This window comes from Pan troglodytes, chromosome 11 (genome assembly GCF_028858775.2).
Source record: "Pan troglodytes isolate AG18354 chromosome 11, NHGRI_mPanTro3-v2.0_pri, whole genome shotgun sequence".
In the NCBI taxonomy this organism is placed as follows: Eukaryota; Metazoa; Chordata; class Mammalia; order Primates; family Hominidae; genus Pan; species Pan troglodytes.
The window spans coordinates 103181044-103204968 of NC_072409.2; the positions used below are offsets into that span (position 1 = coordinate 103181044).

At 34.8% G+C, this 23925-nt stretch overlaps 1 protein-coding gene and 1 long non-coding RNA gene across 6 annotated transcripts in view; one reads left to right on the plus strand and one right to left on the minus strand.

The window, feature by feature from the left end:
• LOC134807687 (uncharacterized) overlaps positions 1 to 23925 on the plus strand; it is a 179477-nt gene that overhangs the window by 110616 nt on the left and 44936 nt on the right. Inside the window, exon 3 of one of the 2 annotated variants that reach the window (XR_010148767.1) lies at positions 18309 to 19594. The exons of the other annotated variant lie outside the window; for it this stretch is intronic. This is a non-coding gene — a long non-coding RNA (uncharacterized LOC134807687). Of the gene's footprint in view, positions 1 to 18308; positions 19595 to 23925 lie in introns of those variants that run through there. 2 annotated transcript variants of the gene reach the window in all.
• Positions 1 to 23925, minus strand: part of TYRP1 (tyrosinase related protein 1) — a 1163994-nt gene that overhangs the window by 4822 nt on the left and 1135247 nt on the right. For 3 of the 4 annotated variants that reach the window (XM_063787982.1, XM_063787981.1, XM_016960586.3), the window contains 5 exons: positions 12522 to 12991; positions 11066 to 11388; positions 8246 to 8450; positions 4457 to 4624; positions 1924 to 2103 (listed from right to left, as the gene is read on the minus strand). In XM_063787982.1, coding sequence (XP_063644052.1) covers positions 1924 to 2103; positions 4457 to 4624; positions 8246 to 8450; positions 11066 to 11388; positions 12522 to 12906 — 1261 coding nt within the window. In that variant the 5' untranslated portion in view covers positions 12907 to 12991. Of the gene's footprint in view, positions 1 to 1923; positions 2104 to 4456; positions 4625 to 8245; positions 8451 to 11065; positions 11389 to 12521; positions 12992 to 21257; positions 21354 to 23925 lie in introns of those variants that run through there. The other variant, XM_063787983.1, reaches the window with a different exon arrangement.

Below are 23925 nucleotides of genomic sequence, written 5' to 3' on the forward strand. Positions count from 1 at the left end.
ATAATTTTATGGCCACATTTTATCAGAAATGTGCTGCAGGGTAGTTTCCTATTTTTTATTTACGGTATTTCTCTTCCCACTACAATTCAAGTTACTGAGAAACCTTATGCTACACATATTGCAAACAAAGAAAATGTCAGAAAAAAATGTTCAAAAGGTATTTTTCTGGTTCATCAATGACCTTTAAGTTAAAATCTGGAGAACCTTTAACAACTTGCTATCAATGTGAAATAATTATATTTTCAGCCAAGATACACAAGGTGAAGGAATATCTTTCCTTTCTTTCATAGGTGAAAGAAAACTCCACTTAAGAGACTTGCCAGGTTACTGAATAGTCTCCATTTCCTCTAAAAAGTTTACTAACAAACACCCACGGCATTGTGAATAACTGAACAAATACAACTTGAACATTGCCATGTAGTTCCCAGAAGTGCATGTTTAACAAAAGCTGGTTTTGTTAATTCCTAAACCTATTAATTTGAGTTTACTCATTACTGTAATAAAAGTAATCTAGTTAAACAAACATAAAGTGGTCATCATGACTGTAAAACAAAGAGAAGGATGTTGTTTTTATAGTATGTAAATTGAACATTTTGGAAAGATTTGTTAAAGGTGTATGGCTAAAATATTTGCCCTCATATTGTATTTCAAAAGTCACTCATTTATTGTTTCACTTTTTAAAAAGCTGACAGTGTAAATTATAGATTTATGGTTGTCATTATGTATATAAACACACATGAAAATGAGATGAAACTGCAATAACTGAATTCATAACTGACTGAAAACTAACTCTGCCTCTGTCAGCCAGGCTAGCGTGCAGTGGTGTGATCTTGGCTAACTGTAACCTCTACCTCCTAGGGTCAAGTGATTCTCCTGCCTCAGCCTCCCCCAGTAGGTGGGATTACAGGTGCCCACCACCATGCCTGGCTAATTTTTGTATTTTTAGTAGAGACGGGGTTTCACCATGTTGACCAGGCTGGTCTCAAACTCTTGGGCTCAAGCGATCCCCACATCTCGGCTTCCCAAAGTGCTGCCATTACAGGCTTATGTGTAAGTTGTTTCTTAAATAATTTTTGATGGAACAAACTATTTTCATCAATTTCATCAATTAATGGTCCTAATTAGGTTGGATTAGAGGATGTTATTGCACACATACACACATAGAAATGAAAGCATGCCTAATGGATACATAAATCAATAGGTAGTTAAGCTACAATATCATGTTTATGTGCGTTATGAGCTAAAGGCACAGAAGCCAAAATTTAGAATGCTTTCAACCTATGAAAATTTGCAATGTTTTAACCAGTGGAAGCACTTTTATTGTTTGAAAAATAATGCTAGCCTCTCAGCTGCATAGGAAGGCAGAGAAAGAGGCCTTTTAAATAGTATTTTAAAGAATGCATTGAAATGAACTTAAAAGAGATTTCCTATAGTGTGATATAAAAGCCAACATTAACTTTTCAAGTGGAACACAATTTCTATTTGTGAGAGGCCATTAAGTAATAAAAATAAGAACTGTGGATTATGGGTATACAATTTTTAGTCTTTTGGGATATCAAAGAAGAGCTCTATAAGGTTTTCCTCATTTATATTTAAAAGTAATGAGAATTTATGTTGGAAGATGAGGGTAAGAACAATTTGTGAAACATAGTAGCCATTTTTCCATAGCAAAAATTAGGAGAGATGATTTGGTTAGTCCCAGCAAATGGTTAAACATATCATCCTATAATAACTATTTGGAGAGACTTCTTGCCTGCATTTTCAAAGTAGAATTGAATGTCTGGAAGTGACTTGATATTACAGCTATGCTATCCTTATTTTGAAAGTGTTTTTATGCGGTGAGTGCTCAGCTTGAACTGATAACTATGCCATCTAAACAATCCGCTCAACTGAGCATGCAAAAGACATATGAAAATGTCTTACCAGCATTGTATCTCCTCAGCCATTCATCGAAGACTGCATCTGTGAAGGTGTGCAGGAGGACAAAAATAGGATCATTTGGAGACAAATGGGTTTGTCCCCCTGTTCCATTCAGGAATAGATGAGCCAAATTGTGAAGACTTCGAACAGCAGGGTCATACTTTCCCGTGGGGTCACTGTAACCTAGACATATAGTAAGGAGGAGAATAGTAAAACTATTGCAAATATTTTACTTTTCCAGTTAATAGCAATGATTATATTGGGAAACAATTTTTCCAAGGCTTGTCAGGCCAATTTTTGCCTTAATATAACAGCACTGCTTCTCTGTACCTATGGTTGATGACATTTGTTTGCTATACCCAGAGCTAGGCTGGTTTTATGCTAGTGGCATGACATTCTAAATGTAGCCTCCAGGTTAAAAATAATGACCTGCAAAGGATACCAGTCAAAATATATAGACACTCTATTTGACAAGGCAGACATTGTTCTACATGGGAATAAAGATAGTGAAAATCTCCAGTTTCTCCTAAAAACTGCTGACACAATTGGGAGAAGAATGCTCTGGTTGTCTTGGAACTTAAGTTGCCAGATGTCACTTCAGCCTCCTACCTTAGTTTTGAATGACTGTTAGCATGTTTATTTTTGGAAAACTATTTTTTGTGGGGAAGCTACAATTCCTCAGGGCTTTCTTTCCATCTTTGTGTTAGTTTTAAACATTGGGAAAACCTACTGTCAAAACATTTATACAGCTTTTGATAAATATCTCAATTCCATATATACTTATACTCACACATATACACACACACACACATATATAATATATATTCCATATATATTATATATATTCCACATATATATTCCATATATGTTATATATATTCCACATATATATTCCACATATATATATTCCACATATATATATTCCACATATATATTCCATATATATATATTCCATATTCCATATATATATATTCCATATATATATTCCATATATATATTCCATATATATATATTCCATATATATATATTCCATATATATATATATTCCATATATATATATATTCCATATATATATATATTCCATATATATATATATTCCATATATCTATAAGGGAGAAAACAAGGTTTGGTATAAGACAGGTCATAAATAAAAATGGAGGGTCTATGATGTAGGCTGTCTAATTGGGTTGAAGGACCAGAGGGTTGAGATCAGGGAATGGTTGTGCATTCTAAAATGAAATCAGAATTTAAAATATGTTAACCAGGTCTCTCTTCATCTAAGATGAATTGTATAGTTGTAGCCACTTATTTAGTCACCTATGCATTTTTTCAAGCATCTATTCCATTGTTATTTGACTCAAAAACATTTAAAGATTGTCTGTGATATATATGGAACGTGGCTTGACACTAGTCTTTTTATACATTTTGTCAGGAAATAAGTATAATTGTCTTCTGATTGGGCATTAAGAAGACACAATCTGTACATTTTTTTAAAAATCAGTGCTGATGGCCTTAGTTTACAGATTAGCCAAAATATAGTGATTTTTTTTATTGAATCATATTCAAATCAGTGCATTCAGGTAGTTACTAAAATGATCAAAAAGAGGTTAAAATGGCATATAATTTTGAGACTAAAAGGTGAGAGAATTAAAAATAATTATTAGATTTGTATACCAAGTATCTCTGATCATAGGGCAGAGAAATGTATTTGCATTTTTTGGGAAGATGGGATGCATTAGACATGGACAATGCTATATTGAAGGTAAAAATTTAACAATAACAAGTTTATAAGATAAAAGTAATTATATTCTTTTGAAGACTTTAAATATATATATATATATCAAGCATCATTTGGAGGTATCAAAATTTATTATACAAAGACACTGGATTTTGAAAACTTGAATTTGAACCTACGCTCTGTTAGTAACTAGCTGAATATCTTGTGATAATAATTTTACCTGTTTATACCTCACTTTCCTCAGCTTTAAAATACTTTGTGTGAAATAAGGAAAACCAAGTTAAGCATCAGTAGATGCTAATTTGAATTTGTACAGACTTTTGAAAAAAGTTACAGGTTAATACTGACCTAAATAAAACATATGCGCAAGCAAGGCTTTACTCAGTGTCAACTAATTGTTTGGAATTATTTTTTTATTACTATATTTAAAAAAAAACTAAACTGATTTAATACACTGTCAAAGTCTTGAATATTGTTTGCCAATGCTAGAGACCTTGATATAGTTACACATATTGGCCAGCTAGCTACCAGAAATTTGAATTTAAAAAGGTTTTGGGTGTTTAAGAAATTAGAGCATGATTTCCAAGGGCTTCACCTATAATGAAAAGAGCTTCATGGTTGACTCTTCTTTTTAAGAAAGTTCCTTTTTCAAGCAGGTGTATCATAATAGACAATCTCATTCACATAAACACACAGGATTAATATGCTATTCAAAGCCTTCTCAAATAAACTTGCTTTTGAATAATTCAGTTTACTCTGATAACTAGATCTTTTAAAAATACTGATTTCATTTACTTGCCTTCCACTGTGTTTCGGAAACTGTTTGTAGAGTTGGAATAAAAAGGAGGCGTGTCAAATAAACCAACTTCCAAGCACTGAGCGACATCCTGTGGTTCAGGAAGACGTTGCACCATTGGTCTGGCCACATTTCCAGCTGGATTTCTCCTAATTGGCCCATCCTCGGTGCCTGCAGAAAAAAATGGGATGTGGAAACATTTACACAATGTTTGGAGTTCTTATTGTCGCTCTTTAAAACTTTATACATAGCATGAATATGAAATATAGGTTTTCCTTGGTAGAAAAGAAAATTTAAAAATGCATACTTGGTAGCATTAAAATGAGAAAATCTAAGTTACCATGTCCCACTTCTTTGAATCAAGTAGATATGAGATACATAAAAGTATCTGAAGGAAAAAAAAGAATCACACTAATAGATACAGGTGTTGATATTTGTTAAATCAATATATGCTTCTTTCACAAGAATGTATTAAAATGAAAATTCCATGGAAAATTGAATTTTGCCAAAATAATCTCATAAATCTAGTTCTACACTAAAACCTATATGTCACATATATGTGATATTTTGTATGCAAATGCTGTCTATTTAAACCTTCAGAGAAATAAGGAAAAAAAAACCCTTACATTTCTTTGGAAAGTGATACATATGTCAACCAACACACATTTTTCAACTTTTTCAGCAATTAATGTGAGAAATAATGAAACTTTGTGAAGAGCAGTAACAAACAAAGAACTGTGACACTAGGGATAGATAATATGATAGGAGCCTTAAAGAAGAGAGATGGTGGGAGGGAGCAGGGAAAGAGAGAGAGAGATCCTGCCCAGTCAGATCTCCAGAAAGGCTTTATAAAGAAGAGAGATTTACACAAAGCCCCATAGGATTAAGAAAAATTTTCATAGGTGAAATAAATTTTACAAGACAAACATTTTAGGCAGAGGAAATGGCAAGAGATGATACACTTTCTTCTGTCTATAACAAAACCCCCTCTCTATAAGAAAAAAAAACTTTGTATCCCACAGACTTGGCATAGTACCTGGCATTGAATAGGTGCTGAAGAGTTGTTTGGTGCCTGTCATTATATGGAAAAGATCATGTTAGCTGTAAAAAAAAAAAAAAAGCGGGGGGGGGGGCCTGTTTGGGAAATAGTTTGCCTGGAGTATGTGCCAGGATAGTAGTGGACTGTAGGAAAGAAAAGAAGCTAGACCAGAGCTATATTGTGAAAAAAAAATCAAGTATCAAGATAAGAAAGTTATGTGTAATTTATTAGGAAGGGAGAGAAGTCAAAACCTTAGATGGGTGGGAGGAGAGGTGATTGGTTAGGAAAATTTTGCATCATTCTGTCCCAGTGGTCTCCAGAAAGGAATATATGTACCGTAAAGGGACAAGCAAAATAATCCACTAAGCTGGTGAGAGATAATTTTACAACTTCAACTCATATTCCTTTTCCTTCATTCAGAAAGCCTCCCATGTTCTATGCTTTATAATTAACGTAATAATCAGAACCTGTTAAGTTAGCATAATGAAATTTAAATAATATGTAACTAAAACATATGCCTCAGGTGGGATTGGAAACTATTTATTGAGCGTGCATTATCACCCAAAACTTTCACCATCACTAGCTAGACTATCAATTCAAGCTGATGTTTTGGGGATTACTGCTCAGGAAGCTATCAATAAATCCCAAGAAACAAATACTAATTACTTGAGTTTCAAAACATTACATTCTAATTTGCCCTCACAGAGTTCCATAGTAGAAAATGCTGACAGTAAAGAAACTAGTTTATATAAAAAATAAACCAGTTTGTTTTTTATTCCAGTGATTCTTAAATTTGTTTGCATATGGACAAACTCTGCCATTGCACCTAACATCCTATGGACCAAAGTCCTGTGGAATTTCCACATAAAAATAAATGGAAAGTTGCCCATGTCTGAAGAAGAAAATATATTTGAGAAGTATTGTGAATAAATAACAGTGTTTTTCTATGTTGATTCAAAGATGGTATTTTGGTGGCTGGAAGAATGTTAGCTGCAATAAAATATTAACTATTTTCAATCCACCAAGTTTGGCGCATTAATTTTGAATACTGGAGAAATACTATGCAACAAGCATGTGAAGACATGGGTATGGAATATTTAAAGAAGGTTTTATCTAAAGGTGGAAACGTGTGGGTCTCCAGTAAAAGATGACGAATGGAACTACAGAAATGGACAAGATCATTAAAGAAGAAAGGTAATAGAAGAGAGAATTGTTATGAAGACTAAATAGGATACTATATCAATGCATTTCATACTATATCAGATACATAATATATGTTCAATAAAATGATAGTTTTTCCCTTTCCTTTGCCTTATAAATAAAATGTCTGCCATTTATCTCTTGCAGTGAGACAAGGGATAATCTTAAAAATATTTTAACCTAAAATAAATATTCTTCAATTTGTCATGAGACTATGTGTCTGAGTTAGGAGACTTGTTATATTAATTGACAAGAAAAATGATGATGAAAAGAAAATCTCTTCCTCTTTCTTCCCCCTCCTGTGCTATGATTGCATTTACTCATTTAAACTGTGTTCTATTTTGGTATCCAATCATCCGGGTGATTGGGAAATGTCTAGAAAACTCTCAGGCCAAAATACAATGGCCTGGTCACAAAGAGTATAAACGTTTTGGCATCTGCAGACATCCTGATCCTCAATTTCATTTCTCTGCCACAAGGTGGGATCATGCATTCAGCATACCAAACAAATACAAATTTATTCTAAGTTTTAAACTTCTACAGAGGAAATTTTCATATATTATCACTTCTCTTATTCCTATAAATTGCTAAATAATCTAATGGTGAAAATATATATCTAATTCCTGCTGATTTATTTAGAGTATTTCTTATTTAAGTTCATAAAATAATTTAATACTTGATGCATAAAATAATATATGTAGAATAAATATGTGGTGATTATAATAATAAAACAAATTCACATAACTCTTATTTTTATATGGAAGAACAATCAAAAGAGCCATACATGCCTGAAGAAGAAAAATAAGATGAGGTAGGGGGTGTCTAATAATTAAACCTTGTGTTACTAGCACAGGCACAAATAATCATATGATCCAAGAAAGAGAACAGAAAGCTCAGGAAGAGATCTACATGTGGCAGAAACTTGACCTGTGACAGTGGTGGCATTCAGATCACTGGAGAAAGGATGCTCGGACAACTGATTAGGCGTACTCTTATTGTGTTCACTTTGGAAGAGCTGGAAAGCAGCTAGGGGGCAGACATCAGTACAATATACTCCTTTTCTGAAAACTATCCCCCATATCAGCTTTTGTTTTCTAACTTTATAACTGCAAGCATACATTTGGTTTGCTTCTTTTCTTTTTTTTCTTCCCAGGGCATTTCTAACTTTTTGCCTATTTTTCACATTTTCTTAGGAAACATTTCCTGTGAAATTCCAACACAAGACACATGACTACTAAGTAGTGCTAAGAAAACTAAGAGGATTAGTTTATACAACTAGACATTTCCAAAATAAGAAAGTTAGCAAGATATTGACCAAATTACTCAAGAAAGGCAGTGTAAAAATGTGTAGGCACTTTCTGTTTCCCCTGGAGCAACTTATAGAGTACCTTGAACATTCTAGGTGTTTAATGAATGCCTGGTACACTGTTTCTCTATAATAAAAGTAGATTTTAGTCTGAATTCTCTAGTAGAATGAAGGGCCTTTCAGGCAACATATTTAATCTCTTTATCTAAAAAGAAATTCTGACTCCAAGCTATCATTTGGAACTTACTGTTACAAAGTGTTCCCAGGGTATCATAATCTTCCAAGGAGTCACAGACCACTCGCCATTGAGAAAAGACAGAGTTTGGGCTTATTAGAGTGGAATCAAAGTTGCTTCTGGATCCCATCAAGTCATCCGTGCAGATATCACAGACATTTTTCCCCGTTGCAAAATTCCAGTAAGGAAGGGAGAAAGAAGGCTCTTGCAACATTTCCTAGATCACAGAAACCACATTAATACTCTCTGCTTCTGTTTACAATTATTCATTTCTGTTTGGTCTACTCTCTGACAGTCTATTTCTATTAGCTCTCTTCTCTTCAGACAATAAGGTACTGGTTAGTATATCAATGGTGTCTGAGGGGCCCAGAGGAGTTAAAACCTTATTTAACAAAGCTGGTAATTTATTACAAGGTGTCATTTAGGCATTAGAGGGAATGAAACTCAATTCATTATGCAGACATTTCTGAAAATGATTTAAAGGGATAAAGGGTCTTCTTTTTCTTTTTTAGGCAGATAATTACATTTATATTGCTTATACAAAAAGTTATCAATAACAACATCCACTTCTTGGCATTTCCACCTTCTTCCATTTTCCTATCTTTAATTCAAGCATCATTAACTCTTAGTCTGGAGCCAGATCCAGCCTTAAAATATGTTTTGTGGAGTGCTAATTTTTGTTTTGCTTGTTTTTAAATTTAATTTGAATGACTAGGCATTTAGATTCTGGTTTGGCAACAGGCCAATGGACTCTTTGACACTGAGCACGGAAGGTGTTTTATTTAGGGAACCCTGCCTTAGAATCTAAACTTTTAAGACTCAGGCTTCTGCCTAAATTTGTACTGATAAAAATGCTAAACAGAAGCAGAGTGAATCTTTCTGCCCATTGTTTTTTAGATCAGAGACCTAGTTTCCATTCAAAGCTGATCTCACATTTTTAAAAATTCTGGCCTCAAGATCACATGCTTATTTCATTCAGTTCTTTAAAACATACATTTCCTTGTTATTTCTCATTTCTTTGGTGCCTTGAGAAGTTCTATTTATGGTATGGGATTTAAATGTAGGGATTGCAATTGTTTTATCTTATCTCCCAAGCACTCAGTATATTTCTACTTTTTCACTTTAAATCCCTTCCTAGGAAGCATTTTCTTATCCTTGGGTGTTTTAGAGAGCCAAAAGCTTTCCAAGTTATCCCCAGTTATTGGTCTCCAGGGGTTTGTAGTCCTCCTTTAGAAGCCATCATTGTGGTTCACAAAAATTAGTGACAGCTTCCAAGGGATCACTAAGAATCGGTTTGTGGTTCAGCAACTGACATCTGGGAGCCAGAGCATATTCATGTGGCATTTCAGCCATGAATTACATTTAAATTGTAATTTGTTGCATCCCTTGTGCTGTTGGGTCTTTAAAATGTAAGTCATAGAGGTTGAAGTTTACACAGGCAAAATTGAAGCTTTTAGATACTTTCCACCTGCCCTTTCACTTTGGTGTGCCCATGAGAAAATGACTTGAAGGCATGAAGATCTGCAGTCAATTACAAATGACAGATTTGTCTATAATCTACTAAACGTCTTACTTGCAATCAGAGCTATAAAATATGACGTTCAGAGTATCAGATGAATTCATTTAATCACTCTCAAACTGCAAATGGATAGGGTACTTTCAAAAGAATATTTTATCCTGTATGTTAGTGCATTAATTCTCTCTCTTCTAACCATTTATTTTTTCTCGGAATAATGCTGGCACAGCATTCTGCAAATTAATAAATGAATCTAAACGCCTTTCCCTTCTTCAGATATTTTTAGCTTAATTTTTATATCTTAACTTCAAGGGGGAGATTCACTGCTGTTATTTCACATAGAAAACAGGTTTACTTTGTGGATTTCCTAGTTGAGATCTAACAACTTAAACTTTTATTTTAAAATGTCCATATTTTTTTCAAGGAACAGAGCAGTTGGTAAAAGAAATAAGAGTAAAGAATCTACGTAACTAGATACTTTAATATGTTTGAAGCTTATCTGCTTAGAAAATAAGCATGAAATAACTGCTTGAGTTGAGGTTCACTTTGTGCCAAATAAAAAGCCAATGTCTTTTCACTAAAAATATTGCCTGACTGATATAATTATTTTGATATTTTTCAACATTTTTTCAAATTTTACATATTTTAGGTGTACAACATGGTGCTTTGATATAAATATACATAGTAAAGTGATTACTATAGCCAAGTAAATTAAAATATCTGTCCTCTTATATAGTGATGTGATATTTTAATAGGTTTCTTCTGTAAGACTCAAAGGGTAGGGAACGTGGAAAAATATAGTTCAATGAAAATATGAGAGTCTAAATTGAAAGGAATTATTTTTCATGATTTAAACCCTATACTATGTTGGAGGGAATCATCGCTGGAATGATGAGATATACATTTAGGACTGGAAAGATTGAGAAATCTCTAACCCACATCACTTGACCAGGAGGAGGAATCTGCTTATATTTAGTAGAGAAGGAAGACATGCAAATGAGATTCTTCTGTTTCAAGCTTTATGAAAGTCATGTTTTCAATGAAACTGCAAAATATTTTTAAACTTTTAATTCATTCCTGCAAATGTCTCATTTTGCTCATTATTGATTTTGCTTTATTTTCACTTCACCAAGATAAAGATTAATTAACAAGTAACCAAAATAAGGAGAAAACGAAACGCCAAAGACAGGTTAGTAACATAAAATTGCTTTTTCATCAAATGTTCTCATGATTCTGAAAACTAGTGAATTAAAATCACTTACAAACAAGGCATCTTGTCTGTAAAGAGTGTGAAAACTGAAATGCTTCTTACATACCTGCATGTCTTTCTCCAGACGCAGGAGGTGGTACCTGTGCCATGTGAGAAAAGCTGGTCCCTCATGAGAGAAATCCACTTCACCAAAGCTTTCCTGCCCTACCCCAAGGAAAGTCTTTTTGACTGAGTAATAGTGTGTCCAAACAAAGTAGTTATAAATGGAAATGTTCTCAAATTGTGGCGTGTTGCCATCTGGCCCCAGTATTTCTTCTGATCTCCTGGTGGCAATGACAAATAAAGGGTGAGTTGTGCGCTTTGCCATATCCAGGGCCCGGACAAAGTGGTTCTTTTCTTCTTTACTTAAGTCCAGAAGATTTCTCCTGACTTTAGGGATACAAAATTCAAGCATGAAAACATCTGCCTTGCGGGGATGGGTAGAGAAAGAGCATAATCATCTTGTAACACACCACGACCCATTTATCCATCTGTTCAAATGTGTTTTAAATTATTTTACACTTTTAAAAATATCCTTAACTAAAACCCTTTCTTCAAGCCTGCTTTCTCTCTCTTTCTTCCCTTTTCTCTCTCCAATTTACTGCATGATTTATATTACCTTTCTTTAATCTTACCTATGGATTTTATGTTTCTGTGACCTTGTCATGTTGATTTCTGCCCACTGTTGGCATTTTTGTTGGAATTTTCTGTCTTTTTAACATTATAAATCTTTGAAAATTAGGTGATATAACATAGTAGTTAAGACCAGAGAATTATTCTATGACTTTGGGCACATTTTTCCAAGTCTTAGTTTTTTTTTAATCATTAAAATGTGGATAAAAATAATACTTGCTTTACAGAATTGAAAGTTCAAAGACCACACACATAAAAAGCAATTAGCCCAAGGCCTAACTCATAGTAAAGACTCAATACATGTTCATTTAAACCCTTAGTCTACTATCTCGCACATAGAACACAATCAAATATTGTTGGCTGTTACTGTTTAGTGCTTTGTTATTTAATGCTGTTTAGTCTGCAGGCCAAACTCTTCATCTCAAATGCTGAATTTGATCATCATGGTGGGAAACTTCTTTAAGGGTCAGCAGGGGTAGTTGGAGAACTAATATATAAGGGCTAGGTAGATCTCAGCATGAATTCCAGGTTTACTAAATATCACCTGTGTGGATTTGAACTTTCTGAACCTTATCTATGACAATTAACATGTTTACCTGAAGGAGTTACTGAATTGACTAGTCATAATACCTAACACAGTTCCTAGGATATAGTGGTTGCTCAATAAATGTTTCAGAATAAAATATTGATCAGAAGTTCTGAGCTTCAACTCCAACCCTTTACATTAAACAAGTTTCTTAACCTTTCTAAGCCTCAGTTTCCTCAACTATGAAAAGAGAGGGTTGAGCTATATGATTTCCAGGTATTCCTCCAGCTCAAATGATTTAAGATTTTATTAAGAGCCTTGAGTCTCATGCAGGACTTATGAACTCATTCATATCTCCACTTACCTATGAGAACCCTCTGGTCACAGGCAGCTCCTCTCCAGCCAGGACGGCATGTCCCACAGTTGTGTCCTGAGAAATTGCCATTGCAGTGACATGTCCTATTGAAGAAGCGCAAGGGCCAGGCCTCCCGATCATCTCTGCCATCATGGGGATACTGAGGGCTGTGGGGCCGGGAGTCTGCAGTCACTGCCTCACATCTGCCCCTCCCTGATGATGAGCCACAGCGGTCTGTCCCAGGCCCAGACACAGGGGACAGGTCTGGGCAACACATACCACTTCTCAAAGCCTCAACAGTGGCACACTGTCTTGGGAATTGAGCCCGGGCCTGCTGAAAAAGTAGCAAGGGGAAGAAGATACAGCCCAGAGAGAGGAGTTTAGGAGCACTCATTCTGCTTGAAATAAGAGTGCAAAACAAAGACCTGGTTTGCAGCTCTTTGTGTAGAGAAGACTGAAGCACGTAGAGGAAAATCCAGCTGAAAAAGAGAAGGTAAAATGAGATTATGCAAGTTTTTCTTGGTACTTAAAATGGTATGCCCCCTTCCCAAACCACCTTCAAAATGGAACCCATATGTAAAATGACATTTCACACAAATAATAAAAGTAGTAATTTACCTTTAAAATTTGGCATATATAACACCTACATGTGTGATACCCAAATAATTAAATTCCCTGTCTTCGTCATTTTGTTTATATATATATACATACTAGATATCAGTTATCAAAAGCATGAATTAGCAGGTCACCATCATTAATTACATTTAATTTAACCTTGGAGCTGAAGGAAGAATTGGGAACAGATTTCCAGCAAGTTAATTTCTGTGATTTAAAGTCCCTTACACTAATGGAGTTTTGGCAGGTGTCCACCCACCCCCCATAGGACTTCTTTCCAGTACCTTACAATCCTGAAGGATGTCTCTGATGAACTTCTCTTAGAATTGAATGTTTTATATTTGCTTGTGTTTCTTGTCCTCTCACGTCAGAACTGTTAAGTGCATGTGGATTGCTGCCTGATAATTAATCCCAAACCTGCTCACCCAAACTAGGCGGGGGGCTGGTCTTTTTTTCCACCCTTTACTAATCCTTTTCACTTCAGTGAATGTTTCTGCCCTTTAAGGACTTGATCAGCACATGATTCCCTTCCAACTGATTTCCTTGTGATGCTTAAAGTTTTAAGAAAAGGCCAGAAGCACTAATTTGGAATACAAGTCAGAGAAACTAGTGAGATTTGTTTACTTTGCAGAGATTTTTTTTTATTCTGTTATTAAACTGTTATTCAACATAGTACCTTGCTAGAGCAACCAGGCAAGAGAAGGTATAAAGAGCATCCAAATTGGAAATGAAGAAGTCAAATGATCCTTGTTTGCTGATGATAAGATCTTATATTTGAATAAAACCTAAAGACTCCTCTAAAAAACTATTAGAGCTGACAAACAAATTCAGTAAAGTTGCAGGATACAAAATCAGCATACCAAAATCAGCAAAGTTTCCATATACCAACAGTGAAAAATGTGAAAAAGAAATAAAAAAGTAATCCCGTTTACAATAGCCACACATAAAATTAAATACCTAGGAATTAACCAATGAATGAAAGGTCTCTATAATGATAACTACAAAACATTGATGAAAGAAATTGAAGAAGACACCAAATAATGGAAAAATATTATATGTTCATGGATTGGGAGAATCAAGATTGTTAAAAAGTCCATATTACCTAAAGCAATCTACAGATTCAATGCAATTCCTATCAAAATACCAAAGACATTCTTCACAGAAACAGAAAGAAAACCCTAAAATTTATATGGAACACCAAACCTTGAAGAGGCAAAGTTATCCTAAGTAAAAATAACAAAACTGGAGGAATCATATTACTTTACTTCAAATTATACTACAGAGTGATAGTAGCAAAAACAGCATGGTACTGGCCTAAAAACAGACACATAGAGCAATGGAACAGGAGAACCCAAAAACAAAATCACACACCTACAGTAAAGACATTTTTCACCAAGATACCAAGAACATACACTGGGGAAAAGACAGTCTTTTTAATAAATGGTGCAGGCAAACTACATACCCATATGCAAAAGAACGAAACTAGGTCTCTATCTCGTTCCACATACAAAAATCAAATAAAAAATGATTTGATTAAATATTTAAATCTGAGACCTCAAACTATGAAACTACAATGAAGAAACATTGAGGAAAATCTTGAGGACATTGGTCTTGACAAAGATTTCTTGAGCAATACCACACAAGCACAGGTAGCCAAAGCAAAAATGAACAAATGGGATCACATCCAGTTAAAAATCTTCTGCACAGCAAAGAGTACAATCAGTGAAGTGAAGAGACAACCCACAGAATGGGATAAGATATTTGTAAACTACCCATTTGACAAGGGATTAATAACCAGAATATATGAGAAGCTCAAAAAATTCTATAGAAAAAAATTAATAATCCAATAAAAAAATGGGCAAAATATTTGAGCAGACATTTATCAAAAGAAGACATACAAATGGCAAACAGACTTATGAAAAGATACTCAACATTATTGATCATTAGAGAAGTACAAATCAAAACTATTGTGAGATACCCTCTTACCCCAATTAAAATGGCTTATGTCCAAAATTCAGGCAATAAGAAATGTTGACAAGGATGTGGAGAAAAGGAAACCCTCATACAGCGTTGGTAGTAATGTAAATTAGTACAACCACTATGGAGCAAAGCTTGGAGTTTCCTCAAAAAACTAAAAATTGAGCTACTATATGATCCAGCAATCCCACTGCTAGATATATACCCAAAAGAAAGGAAATTAATATATTGAAGAGATATCTGCACTCCTATGTTTATTGCAGCACTGTTTACAAAGCTAAAATTTGGAAGCAACCTAAGTGTTCATCAATAGATGAATGGATTAAGAAAATATGGTACACATGCAAAATGCAGTAAAACAATGAGATCCAGTCATTTGCACCAACATGGATGGAACTAGACATTCTGTTAAGTGAAATAAGCCAGGCACAGAAAGACAAACATCACTTATTCTCACTTATTTGTGGAATCTAAACCTCAAAACAATTGAACTTATGGACATAAAGAGTAGAAGAATGGAGGCTGGGAAGGGTAGTGGGTGTCTGAGGGGAGTAGGGAAGTAGGGATAGTCAATAGGTACAAAAAAATTAGCAAGAATGAATAAGACCTACTGTTTGATAGCACAATAGGGTGACTATAGTCAATCATAACTGTATATTTTTAAATAAATTAAAAAGTGTAATTGGATTGTTTGTAACTCAAAGGATAAATGCTTGAGGGTATGAATACCCCATTCTCCATGATGTGCTTATTTCATGTTGTATGCCTGTATCAAAATATCTCACATACTCCATAAATATATACACCTACTCTGCACCCATGAAAATTTTTTCTGCCTCATTGTGATTCATTCGAAGAAGAGAAGGGCATCAAAGGAGGATAACTTGAGCCCAAGCTAAGTCATCTGGATGGCCGGGAGCCATGTTTGAAAAATTTTATTGTTAAGTATTGTGTTTTTACTGGTTAAATCAATGATAACATTCTTTACTTTGTGATTGTGTTACTCAAAAGAAGGATTTTTTTAACAATGATAAAAATAAAGCTTGTTAGATCATTAAAAAATTTTAAAATTTATAAAAAAGAGTGGTCTGACAGAAGTTTTTAATGAGTGGACATATCATTTTTTTTAATTTTTTTTGAGACAGGGTCTCACTCTGTCACCCAGGCTGGAGAGCAGTGGCACGATCAAAGATCTCTTAGCCTCACACATCTAATGGGTAAAATTCCTCATATACTCATCAGTGTTTCCATCATTAAAGAAGAGTAGCAACAGACCCCCTTCCTCACTGAGCTTACTCTAGCTGGGCAGGCAGAAATATGACTGCTAAAATATGTCTGTGGAAATTTCTAATAACGAACACAAAAAAATAGAATTTTGCTGAAGAGTAAGATCATTATAGATTGCATAATCTGTATTTTTTCTTGCCAGGGATTGAGGTTGCTAACGTTTGAAGAAAATGTACTATTGACACTTGGGGATTGTAGAGCTTCTATGGTGCCAAGATAATATTTTGTGCTTGTATTGCTATTATCTAAATGCACAATGGGAATCGATACCATGCGTTTCTCACATCGTTAAGGGCAAGGTAGTACACTATATGAAGGATATTGTGATTACTGCCTGCACTGTGGAAAAAGCACAGAAGGAGACAAGAAATACAATAATCTGTAAAACAAACTGAAGCCTAATCAAAAGCACAGGTAAAATTCAGACCTTGGTCTACCCTATAACATTTTGAAGAATTACATGGTCTAGAGAAACCAGGAAAATTTCCAACTGTGAGAAATTAAGTACTCTCTCTTAGTAACCCTCCACTAAACAGGAAAACCAGAGATCTATGGGACTTACTGTTGGCAAAAAACACACTTCCTATTTAGGAACATTGCTGGTCCCTACTCACAAATAATGCAATGAAAAGCATTTAAAGATTTACAAAGGAGTGTGTCATCCTATCGGAAAGATTGGCCTGACTTCTCTGTTAACTTTTAGAATTGTCTTCACTAAAATGCCATAAATTGGGTACTGTCAGAAATTAAATACTGCTAATCAAAGGAGACTCCAGGTGTTTGCAATTCAACTCCTCCTCCTCTTGCCTATTTTAAGGAAAATTTTTTTTAATTAGGCATCTGTGGAAGCTGACCTCACTACTAAAGGACATCGAATAATCCTGAGACCAGAAAAAAAAACAGTTATCTTTGGGTAATGTCAGAGAAACAGTCAAACAGAGAGAGAGATAGAGAGAGAGGGAGAGACAGAGAAGATCAGGAGAACTTACTGATGAAAGGAAACAGTACATGCAAGAACATATGATGGGGGAGGTTTAAAGGGTAAAGCCTACTTCCTTTAGAAGCAAGAAGTAAATTGGCCTGTCATCCAAAAGACAGCAACTGCCACTATCTCACTTCCCCTTCATTTTGCTTGTAAAAGTAGCTTCATGTATAAAAAGAACTGAAAGCCTAAATAATCTAAATCTTTTTTATATCTGATATAGAAATACAAAATCACATGTATAAGATTGGTCATATTGAAACATTTAGAAATAAGGTCTTGGAAATCCTACAGGTTGAAAATATTTTAAAAACCTCTTACCCTAAAAAGTTTAAAATTAAACCTTGAAATTTGCAGATGGAGATGTGTGGCACTGGATGGATTTATCATAATCAGTGTCAAATTTACTAATAAAATGGGATGAAACCCATACGCAGTGATGAATTGAGGAAGATCAAATGAGTTTGGCTACATTTCAAATAACTTTTTAAAATTGAATCAGCATATTATAATTTTCCAGGGTATAGAGGAGGAGATGAGACATTTAAGAAGTTAAAATTAGGCAATCTGGAGAGACACATGAAAAGCATTACCAGCAGTAAGGGACTTGGTGTGTTATGATTACTGCTATTTTTCTCACAAGCAACTTGTATACGTTTAGAAGGATTATCACTCCTCCCTTTTCTTCGTCTCTCTCTCTCTCCACTGACACACACACACAGAGAGAGAGAGAAACATGCATGCACACACCATATGCTACTTACTCTGGAATGTATAAAGGCCCCATTACCTAAGGGGCCTTTGGTAATATAACTCAAATTTAGGTAAGAAAACAGAGCTTTTTTCTTTTCATTTATTTTTAAACCATAGGAAGTCTGAAGAGACAACTGACATTTGGTCAATACTCACTTTAAGGATGTCTCTTCACTTTTTAGATAACCTTGCAGAAGACAGACAATGATGGAAACCTCCTGACCCCTTCTACCTCTTCATCAGAACCAAAATTTACCTCTGTTTCCTCCTTACGCACTCTAATAATCTGCCATGAGACGGGATGTTAGAAGTTACATCACAAGAGGAGGGAATGAAGAATTTGGTAGCCCTGAGGTGCTGGAAGAGGGATAGAGAGCAGCGTGAGAGCGGTGTGGAGGATTGCTGTAATGTGACTGTGGAAGCCAAGCCAGGAGGATGAGGTTCCAAATGCAGTAACCTTGCTCAGGCACAAGATGATAGACTAGAGGAGGCACTCCCAATCACTGTTACCCCATGGACTCTGTATGGTTAACAAATATCACTTAAATTTAAATTAAGCAGATAATTAAAATAAGTTATGTCTATAACTGAGTTTGATTACTTAAGACTTTTATTTGGGGGTGCTATAGCATCCTCCCTTTTCATTGCAGAGTCACGGAATAGGGTTACAGGGTTATACTGTTAGTAATATAAAAGAATTTCTGCACTTGATTGTCAATTAACGTCTCTTAGTAACCCTCCACTAAACAGGAAGCCCAGGGACCTAGAATGTCCAGTATGAGGGAGTGGGTAGGAAGTAGTAGTCTTCATGCAGAAATGCATACCCATTCAGAAAAGCGGCAGAAAAATATGTGTTGGTATTCCCATGGGTCATACTGAGAAAGAGAGGCCACTGATAGCATAGGCTGGCATGCTCTTTATTGTAAATGTTGGTGTTGGCATGTCTGTTTATTCACATCTATCACACACAGCATCCAGAATCTCTTGAGGTCCACAAATGCTTTGTCAACAGCGATTTCTTTGTTTTGTAAAATATTTATAAAAATTCTTCAGTACAATTGTAAAAATGCACTGATATAAATTCTATAAGGAAAAAGGCCTTTTCTAAAAATTAGAAAACGATCCATTAGCACTATTTATTCTGTATTTATATCTTTCAAAGGCCTATAGATTTTTTTCAATTATTATATTTGACTTTCACTTGTTTCATAATTCTAGCTTTTTGTCTGAGACCTTTTGTCTCTGTGGACATCATAAAGGGATGGGAACTCAAGAAGTACTGACAGCACTGGGGCAAATTTCAACACATCTCATATTTAATCCTCATACAATTCTACGAGGTAGGTATCTTTATTCATGGAGGTTCAAAAAACTAAAATGATTTGCTCAAATTTGTGTACCATTAAATAAGCAAGCTGAGACTGAACAGGACGTCTCAGTCCCATTTCTAGCGCTATTTCCACAACGTTACAACTGCTGTGATTGTGTTGTTATATCATTTAAAATAAACAGGAAGACTAAAGGAGGGGTGGAGGGGCAGAGAGATAATTATAAAAAGCAGTCAAACATGTCTAAGGAGATGAGAAATTGATTCATACAATATATATTTCATTTTTGAACTGTGTTGACATCTTGTATTAACAATTATAGACAAAGTAGCCTATGATCTTTAATATCAAACTCCTTGTCTAATTCTGTTGTAATATTTTGGGGACTTACTGAGTCTCCTTTTAGTCAGTGGTCATTATGAAATCTTTTCCCATATTGATATATATTTGAAACACAGTCTTGCTTTGTCACTCAGGCTGAAGTCCAGTGGTGCTATCTTGGCTCAGTGCAACCTCTATCTCCCAGATTCAAGCGATTCTCCTGCCTCAGACTCCTGAGTAGCTGGGATTACAAACACCCACCACCACGCGTGGCTAATTTTTGAATTTTTAGTAGAGACGGGGTTTCACCATGTTGACTAGACTGGTCTCAAACTCCTGACCTCAAGTGATCTGCCCACGTTGGCCTCCCAAAGTGCTAGGATTACAGGTGTGAGCCACTGCATCTGGTCCTTTTTTGAAATGAGCTCAACCATTAAGTTATTTTCGTATGCAGAATTATAAGTAGGCCAATAAAAATGGAGCACTATATTCTTTCTGATTTGTTCAATGATAGTCTGCCAATATGCATGAAAAATTTAAACAAACAAAATAGGAAGCTGATGAGAGAGAAAATTAAATCCAGGTATTAATCAATAAGAAAGTTCAAATGGAAAGCAAACTCTTATTGTGAATAGATGAAGCATAATCTTCCAGTTACAAAATACTTTATGTTCTCTGTTCATGGAAGGTATATATTAGATATTCCCATTATTATTTTAATCACTGAATAAAAAAATTGGGTCTTTAAACATTAGTCACTCCCATCAGCATAGTTTATCATTTTTTGAAATATAATATTTTACACAAAATACTTGTATCTGGCTAATAGATTAAAAAAGATAGCTTAAAATTTACCTAAGGTATTAAACTTTCCTTTGTTTTTAGTCAGAAATTTGCTGCATAAAACTTATTTTTTCATAAGGAAGGTGTTATATACACACAACAATAAAAATGAAAAGCTAAAAGACAATAAGCCCTATTGCACATCCATCCTCATCTTCTGAAGAATAATTTGCAGTCTAAAAAAATTAAAAGAAAACTCTAACTGACTGATTATATCTTGTGACTTTTCCTAAGCATTCTTAGCTCTTAAAAGTGATCTATTCTTTCATCAAGTACTTGGTTTTTCTTCATTTTTAAAATAAATATGTCTTAATTTGCACCTCATTTTCTACAGTTGTTTTTCTTTTTTAATAAAGTGCAAACATTGAAAGTGACAGTCACAGGGTAAAGCAAATCTTGTGAATTATCAGAAGGAAGATTTTAGTTCAACAATTACAACAAAGAAGAAAATATTTAATAATGAGGCTGTGAGTTCCATGACAGTAGAGACATTTGAACAAAAGTTAGTTAAAGCGCTGGTGACATCTTGGAAGAGATTTCTACATTAGGAAGGAGGTTATACCACTGAGTACTTATTTAACTCTGTTATTGTTTCTAATTTTCATAATAAATATTGTGGTAAAAACTTGTAGTGCTTACCCATATCTGGTTCTTCTCTCCTTTCAGATATATGGGATTATATTTTGCCATCCCCTTGTAGCTAGGCAGAGCTATACGATGGGTTTTGTCTGCAGGCTGTATGGAAAAGTGAAGTATATCACTTTGAGTCTCAAGTATTTAGTGAGATAACTTTTATGCCTTTCTCGCTTGTGCCTGACAATTACAGAGAATGTCCCATGCTGAAATTTTAGGGCTTCAGGACCCAGGCAATCTGGATTATTGAGCCATTGCATAGAATCCCAACCAATGCCACATATATGAAAAATAAACTGGTTTTATATTAGATTTAGATTTGGGCATTGTCGGCATAATATCTATTTAACTTTATCTTGACTGATAATGTGTGTTTATATTAAAAGGTATGTTTAGGTTTACTTCAGATCTGACATCTATGCCAGGAAACACAGTAATGTCTCAATTATCTCAAAAATGCAATTCAGGGAAGATAGATAGTGGAGTAGGAAATACCAGAAATCTGTCTCCTCTCCTAGGTAACAACTGTACTGGCAGAGCCTGTCTGATATAAACATTTCAGAACTCTAGAGTCTATTGATGGCTTGTATCCTCCGGAGGAGGACTTGGAAGGTGAATTGAAGTTACTTTTGGTCAATTACAGCTCTTAGCACAGCGGAAGCCATGCACACGTTCCTAGATCAGTTTGCACGCATCCTGTGGGAGTCAGGGTGGACAAAGAGGACCTTATCCTCCAAATATTGGGGATCTGTGTTCTGATCACTGATTGTTGCTTATGATCACAGAGGTGAAGACAAAGATGTGGTGACTACTGCCCCTCTCCCCCTGGTGAAGTGACTTCCAGGGGATTTAAATCATCAGCACCTCCTTCCCCTTTATTTTTATCTTTTTTTACCATTTTGGAAATAAGACATTGAATATTGGAAACTCAAGAGCAACTGCATATATAGAGGAAACTAGAAAGTCATCACTCATGCTCAGGGGAAGGAACAAACTCAGAAAAGATCTAAGAAGAGCTTACTTTTTTATGTCAGGTTGATCCTTAGCATAGAGAAAGCCTACAATAATCAAAAACAAAAACAAAAGGCAGGGTGCAGTGGCTCACACCTGTTATCCTGGCAGTTTGGAACACATAGGTGGTCGATAGCTTGAGCTCAGGAGTTCAAGACCAGCCTGGGCAACATGAGAAAACCCCATCTTGACCAAAAATACAAAAAAATTAGCCGGGTGTCGTGGCGAGTGCCTGTGTTCCTAGTTACTCAGGAGGTTGAGGTGGGAGGATTGCTTGAGTCTGGGAGGTAGAGGTTGCAGTTAGCCATGATCATGTCACTGCACTCCAGCCTGTGTGACAGAGTGAGAACCCCTCTCAAAACCAAACCAAACCAAACCAAACCAAACCAAACCAAACCAAACCAAACCAAAAACAAAACCAAAACCAAAAACGAAAAACAGAAAACTCTGGAACAAGGGGAGTATTTTATTCTCAGAGCTATCACTATTAGCTCAAATGCCCAGTGTTCAACAACAACAATCACAAGGCATACAAACAAACAGAAATTTTCTTTCATTCAAAGAAAAAATAATAATAAACCAACAGAAATAATCCTTGAAAACAATGTGATAACAGATATCCTAGACAAAGACTTAAAAATGCTGTCTTAAAAATGCTCAAAGAACTAAACAAGATATGGAGAAAGTAAAGAAAATGATGTATAGACACAATGGAAATATCAATAAAGAGATGGACTATCTAAGAATAAACTAAAAATAAATTCGGAAACAGGAAATTTCAATAACTGACATAAAAAAATTTACTACAGGAATTCAAAGACAAATTTGAGCAGGCAGAAGAAAGAGTTAGTGAACTTGAAGATAGGATGGTGGGAATTATTGTCCGAAAAACAGAAAGAACAAAAGATTGGAAAAAAGCTATCACAGCCTGAGGGACCTGTGTGACACCATTGGTTGGACCAGCATACACATTGCGGGTGCTCCAGAAGAAGAGAAAAATGAGCAGAGAGAATATTTAAAGAAATAATAACTAAAAACTTCCCCAAATTGATTAAAGACATAAATGTCCATATCCAAGGAGCTCAACAAAGTAAGTAGAATAAACTCAAAGAGACTGACACTGAGATACATTATAGCTAAACTGTTGAAAGACAAAGACAAAGAATTTTGAAAGCAGCAAGAGTAAAGTGACTATTACATACACCAGATCCTTAATAAAATTATTAGCAAATAGTAACCAAAAGAGATCAGGGCTGCCTATCTTAATATCAGACAAAATAGACTTTAAATGCAAAAATGTTACGAGACAAAAAACATTATATATATAATAAAAACAAAAGTTTCAATACCACAAAGGGATATAACAAGTGTAAATACATGCCTAAAAGCAGACTGTCAAAATCTATAAAGCAAAAATGGATAGAATTAAATATATATAAACAAAAGTTTCAATACCACAAAGGGATATAACAACTGTAAACATTTACAAGTCTAAAAGCAGATTGCCAAAATATATAAAGCAAAAATTGATAGAATTAAAGGAAAGGAAAAATTACCCCCAAACCAAAATTAAACCCAAAGCTGACTGAAGGAAGAAAAAATAAAGATTAGAGCACAGATTTAAAAAATACAGAATAGAAAAATAACAGAGAAAATCAATGAA